The sequence below is a fragment of the Vipera berus genome (assembly GCF_964194415.1).
Source record: "Vipera berus genome assembly, chromosome: W".
NCBI lineage: Eukaryota > Metazoa > Chordata > Lepidosauria > Squamata > Viperidae > Vipera > Vipera berus.
The window spans coordinates 76,343,412-76,349,440 of record NC_138210.1 but is presented as its reverse complement, the minus strand read 5'-3'; the positions used below and the strand labels follow the sequence as shown (position 1 = coordinate 76,349,440).

The 6,029-nt window shown below is 61.0% G+C and overlaps 1 protein-coding gene across 1 annotated transcript; it reads right to left on the bottom strand.

Moving 5' to 3' along the window:
• Positions 1 to 139: 139 nt before the first annotated feature.
• Positions 140 to 6,008, bottom strand: GP1BA (glycoprotein Ib platelet subunit alpha). The gene is made up of 2 exons (XM_081341888.1): positions 5,632 to 6,008; positions 140 to 3,663 (listed from the first exon to the last, which is right to left on the bottom strand). Exon 2 carries the CDS (start codon positions 3,661 to 3,663, stop codon positions 1,624 to 1,626), a length of 2,040 nt encoding a protein of 679 aa, XP_081198014.1. The 5' UTR covers positions 5,632 to 6,008; the 3' UTR covers positions 140 to 1,623.
• Positions 6,009 to 6,029: the final 21 nt, after the last annotated feature.

The window sequence follows — 6,029 nt, the reverse complement described above, 5'->3', positions numbered from 1 at the left end:
GAAGGGAAGCAGCTGCTCTTACACACACACAAGATGCCCGGACAGAGGAAACCAGGTGGAGACGGGCAGTTCTTGCAAGGCCAGCTGGTTTTATTCCGATGTGGACGCTGAGAAAGAGCCCCCCCCCGCCGCCCACTGCCTCATCCCCCAGCCCAGCCCTGCAGAGAGAGAAGCCCCCTGCCTGGCTGCGCCCTTCAGCAGCCCTCAGCAACGGTCCCTGCCCTTCGTGGGCAAGTGTGCCCCTGTGCCCAGGGTGGCTTCCTACTCCCCTCCCCCTGCTTGGCTCTTTGGTGACTCCCAGAATTGGCTCAGGAATTCTGGGAAGGGAAGCCCATGAGTCATAAAAGAGCCAAGGCTGCCTACCCCTGGCTTTGGGGAAGCACTGGCTGCCTGTCTGGCACTCGGCCACAGGCTTGGGGGGGGCTGGAGGCATCACTGACCACCTTTGGAAGGCTTCCATGCCCCCCATGCAAGGACACCCCCCCCCCCAAAAAAAAAATAGGAGTCCCAAAGGCCTGTCGGTTTTCCACCTTGGAGTGACTTGGCTGGCTTCTCAGCTGTGTGGATGACTAGCGCCCTCTGGTGGCAGCTGGGCTGCCGCATTGAGGAGGATGCACACGTGTCTTCTGGGTCTCCTGCACCGAGACGCTTTGGACTTTCTGCCCAGGCCTTTCGGTGCGAGGAGGCAGGAGGGGTCGGGTGGCGTGGGGAAGGGAGGCTGTGGGCCTCCTTGGTGGGTGAGTGCACCCGCTGCTGGAGCAAAGATTGGGGAAGCCATTGCCTTATCCCCCTCCCAGGCAGGCAAAGGGAAGGGGGCCTGTGGGGCCACGTGGGCAGGGGTCCCCCAGAGGACAGCCGTAGCAGGGCAGCTTCCCCAGGGGGCATTGTGAGGAGCCGATGCTGGCAGTCCGTGTGGGCCCTGGCCTGCCTTGTGGAAGTAGACGTGGCAACCTTGCCGCCACTCCCCACGCAAACCAGGGTCTACTGTTTTTCTCTGGGATGTAGGTCAGCCCCACCTTACCAGGTCCCTGGTTTTGGCTTGTGGGGCAGTGAAGGTTTTGCATGCATCTGAGCCATCAGGTGGGGTAGAGGGTCCTTCCCAAATCATAGACTTGGGCAGGGACCACCACCCACCCCCGTGCACACTCCAGCCAGGCCTTCAAAAAGAGGCCGGAAGAACGGACCCTTGGCAATATCTCAGCAGCCCCTGTCCTGCTGCAGCGACCGAAGGGCTCCTAAGGAGAGACTGGCAGAACTCCCTCACCTCCCCTTTGTGTGCATGCAGACAACAACCTCTTCGCTGCTGTTGTCTAGACCAAGATGGCACAGAATACAATAACAATGGGGGAGGCATGGGAACGGCCCAGTTGCAAGATTTGTGGGCTCAAGAACTGCCAGGACCATCATTCGGGACGCTGACTGGGCTCAGCTGTTGGGAAGGGGAGCTGGGTGCCAACCCCGCCCCGTCTGCCCTGGTTGGACTCGGATCTCACGGATTGCAAGCAGCCTGGCCAAGGGGGAGCCGAAGACCTGCAGGTGGAGGGCTGTGGTCCCCCCCCCCGTGCTTCAAGCAAGCTCCCTCCAAGCGGACGTTGGGGCCTTCTGAGCTGGCCTGCTTAGCCCTTACAAAGAGGCCGTGGCGTATTTCACCCTCACAGCCCCCAGAGTGGCCTTTCCTCCGTCCAAGCTGTAGGAGGACAGCCTGGCCTGCATCTGCGCCCATTTTCCGGCAGAGCCAGGCAGGCTGACCAGCAGCCAGGTGACGTGACGGGAAGGGGCCACCTGGAACTTCTTGCAGACCCGATAGATCCGGGGCCCGGTTGCGGGATATGGGGCTTCGGCAAACTTTGGCCGCCATTCTTCGGGGGAGGCCTTCTGCCACTGCCGGGACCCGGCCAGACGGGACCCCGGAGCCCCTCGCAGAGCCAGGCGGTACCAGCCCAGATAGAGCCAGCCCAACCGGCAGAGCACGGCCAGGGTTGGCACGGCCACCAACGCCAGGCAGGCCAGGTAGAGCGCCAGGCGCAGGAGGCAGCAGTAGCCAGCCAGCCAATCTGCGGGGGATCCCTCGCGTGCAGCCACACCAAGAACCCTGACAGGCAGGGCAGGGCAGAGACAGTGGGCAGAGGGCTTGGGGGGAGGTGGGGGAGAAAAGTCGGGGAAAACAGGAGCAGAAATCCCCGGTGAGCTTCTGGCGGGGGTGGGGGTGGGGGCGGAGGGGACCAGGGCTGCGGTGCTCGGAGGGTGCCCGGCCGTGGCTGTCGGCAGAGGAGGTGCGCTTGGGGGAAGAGGGGTGGTGAGCATCAAAGCAGTGGGGCTGTGAGCAAAAGGGGTGGAAGAGGCTATGGTCGTGGTGGGGGCACGGTGGGGCTGGGCTGGGGGGGTTGAGACGTGGGCAGTTGAGGGGCCTGGCGTCGTGGGGACATCGGACGTTGCAGGCGACCTCCCCACAGTGGCGCCAGTGGGGGAGGGGCCGAAAGGCACCCTGGCTGCGGTTGTGGTGAGACCATTAAAAGTGATGAGGGGAGCAGAACTAGTGATTGTAGGGGAGTGTGCAGTTGTGGGTCTAACCGCTGAAGTGCTTGTGGTTGTGAGGGCGGCACCAGTTGGGCCGATGGCTGTGCTTGAGCTGTGCGAGGAGGCTGCAAGGGACGGTGAAGCCGGGGGCACAGCGGCTGTGGAGGTCAAAGGGGAGGGGGCCGGAGAGGAAGCGGGGCTGTCATCTGCAGGGCCTCCTTCGTCTTCTTTCTCCTGGGGGTCGTCATCTCTGCCATAGCAGCCAGCAGCTGTGAAATTCACCACGGGAATGTCCTTCCACTCGGGGGGCGCCTGGCAAAGGACTTCCCAGAACTTGTTCTCTGTGACCTCCTTTTCCACGCCGTTCTGCACCACGTTCATGCGAGTGTACACAATGTCTGCGTTGTCCGTGATCCACCCGTGCAGGTACAGCAGCCGGCAGTCGCACAGCCAGGGGTTCCCCACCAGGTAGATGTAGATATACGCGACCTCCTCTGAGAAGAAGCCGTCTGGCAGGCGTTGCAGCCGGTTCCTCTCCAGATATAGCATCTCCAGGTTGGACAGCTCGGCCAGCAGCTCCGGGGGCAGCGCCTCCAGACGGTTGTCCGACAGGTCCAGTTCCTGCAGCTTCGCCAGGCCTTCGAAGGCTCCGCCGGGCAGGGTCTGCAGCTGGTTGCCCTGTAGGTGCAGCCGTTCCAGCTGGTCCAGGCCACGGAAGCCCCCCTCAGGCAGCCAGGAGAGCCGGTTGTGCCCCAGGTCCAGAACCGTCAGGGCGGGCAGCCCCGGGAAAGCCGGCAGGCTGTCCAGGCCGTTATCAGACAGGAGCAGCTCTTGGAGTTTGGGCAAGCTGGCGCCGGTCTCCAGGACTCCCAGGCTGTTGTTGGACAGGTCCAGCTTGCTCAGCTGCCGCAGGTGCTGGAAGGAGGCCAGGGCAACCTGGGCCAGCCGGTTCTGGTCCAGGAGCAGGATGCCGGTGTCGTTGGGCAGCCCGGAGGGGACGCTGGTCAACCCCACGTCCACACAACTCACCTCCAGCAGGTCCTTGATCTTGCTCATCTCGGAGGTGCACCGCTCGGGGGGAGGCGCAGCTGCCAGCGCAGCAACCAAGGCAGCCAAGAGGAGGGGGGCCAGCGGGCCCTGCCGCATCTGTGGGAAGGAGGCCAGGAGAAGCGTTCGAGCCGTGGCTTCTGGGAGGCCAGTTGGGAATGGTTCTGACGCTGCTGCGGTGATTGACACGGAGGTTTCGCCTGCATCCCTCTGAGCTCAGCGTGGAAAAGGGGGCCATCTGAGAAGGGCCCACCAGGAGAAGGGGAGAATGACCCCTCCCCCAAGGCCAGGCCCCACCTTTACAGCAGAGGCCCCCGACCCCTGGGCTGCCGACCAGGACCAGTCAGTGGTCCGTTAGCAAAGCTTCATCTGTGCCTGTGTGGGATCTAGGTTGTGCACGAAACCATCCCCTTCCACGAAACCTGGTCCCTAGTGGGAGAAAAGTTGGGGACCCTGCTTTGCAGGCCTTTCAGGAAAGGGGGGCAGCTCCCAGGAAGTTGCTGAGCCCTGGTGCTTCCTTCTGAGCCTTTTTGCAAAGGACGGGGGGGGGGGAGGGGGCTGGCCTTAAAGTTGCTCTTACAGGCAGTGGGAGGGGGGGAGGCTGTCCAGGAAGCCCCCAGTTCTCTATCATCATTCTCAGTCGAGACTTTGTGTGGCAAGAAGCAGAAAAGCAGATTTCCTGCCCTTTGGGGCAGCCCCCCCTTCCTTGTCCCTCACGGAGGCCCCCTCTTGCTGACCCTCTGAGGGGGACCCCAGCCTCCTTGCTACTGTCCAGGCTACTGTTCACGCTGAACATCTCGACCCCAGTTGATGGATTATGTAAGTCCTCTAATGACCACAGGGATGGACTTTCTCCAGAATCTACCTTCATCGTAACCATTAATCTTAATAAAAGTTGCAGGGTGATTTGGATGTAACTAAAACAGATTCTATTTTGGTACCAGGCCAATCTGAGTCCAGCTGTGGATTAACTGACCACACTGTCACTTTGCAGAGTTCACACTTTTAACCCAGGAAACGCAGCAAAACGATAGCTAAAAACGGGGCTGAGATATCAAAACAGTTGCTATATAATCCCAATTAGGCCCATAATTTTGAACACGTGCATTCAATACCTATGTCATGTTATAGACATTACATTTGTGCTGTGCTGCCTGAGGAATTCTGGGAGTTGAAATCCAGACATCTTCAAGCTGCCAAGACTGAGAAACATTCTGATCAATTGTGTGACATCCCTTCCCGCAAGTGCTGAGCACCAGGATGTGCAAAGCTCCTGAGCTGGTGCAAAGCTATGGTTTCTGGGAGAGTTTGAACCCAGAGCCTGGCATCCGGCTGCCGCTCTCCGAGGGGACCCCGACAGGGTGGAGCTGGCTATGTGTGGCCAGCCACCTGGAGCTCAAGAGAGCGCTGTTGCAAAATGAAACCGGAGGGCTGGGCATCTGAGCCGCATGAAGTAGCTGGAATCGTAAGAAAATCCAGCAAGGGGGCTTTGTCCTCGCCATAAAAAAACACAAAAAACTTAATAGATTAGCAACCTGGTTGAACAAGTTAGGTGTGGTTTAATGTTTCAGAGGAATAGCTTTAAGTAAATACATCACTGGCAAAACAACCCCGATTTTCTTTCCCAGTCAGCAAAGTGGAATTTTAAACTATTTATTTAAGAAAAACCTTGCCGAGGCCAGCAGGCAAGGGCTCCTGTGCCCTGGGGGGGGGGAGACGGGGGTGCTGGGCAGGAAGGCTGGGAAGCTGAGGCTGCCCCCTCGGGAGCCTCCCTGCCTTTAAGTGGGGGTGGCCGGAGCCCCAACCTGCCCTTTGGCCTTGCCATTTCACCGCTGGGGGATCTCGGCCAGGTGGAGGAGAGAAAGGAGCCGCCACCCTCCTGCCCCCCCCAGCGGAAAAAAAAGACCTTTCCCCCCCAGGGGCAAGCTCAGCACCAGGACCTGGAAGCGGCAAAGGTCCCCCAGCCAGGCCAAAGCTTTCCGGCCTGGGGCGCCGGGACCCTTTCCCTGGGTTTCTGGTTCGACCTCCCTCCAGCGTCCCTGCCTGCCGTTGTTCTAGGCAGCCTACCTTGCAGGGTGGGTGTTCTCCGCCTGCTGCCCTCCTCCTTTCCCTCTTCCCTTCGCACCCAATCCGACCTGGGCACGAGGGGCTGACCTACGGGCGCTGAGGCTCCAGGCGGCAGTTCGGCTGTGCTGTGATGCTGGCGGTGCCCACCTAGGAGCCTCCCCCGTCCGGGTGCCTTGAGCGAGGGCTCCTGGGTGGGGCAGCCGGGCTGGCAGAGGCTTTGGGCAGGGAGGCTGGTCCCCCTGCAGCCTCCCTCTGCTTAGTCCCACCGGTTGTGCGGATGCCACGTCCTGCCCTCCCCACAGCAGCCAGATAAGGCCGGCTGCTATGGGGGAAGGATGGGGCCTTATCTGCCTGCCCAGCTGCAGCCCTTCCTTCCCTTGAACTCTGCCCCCCCCAGC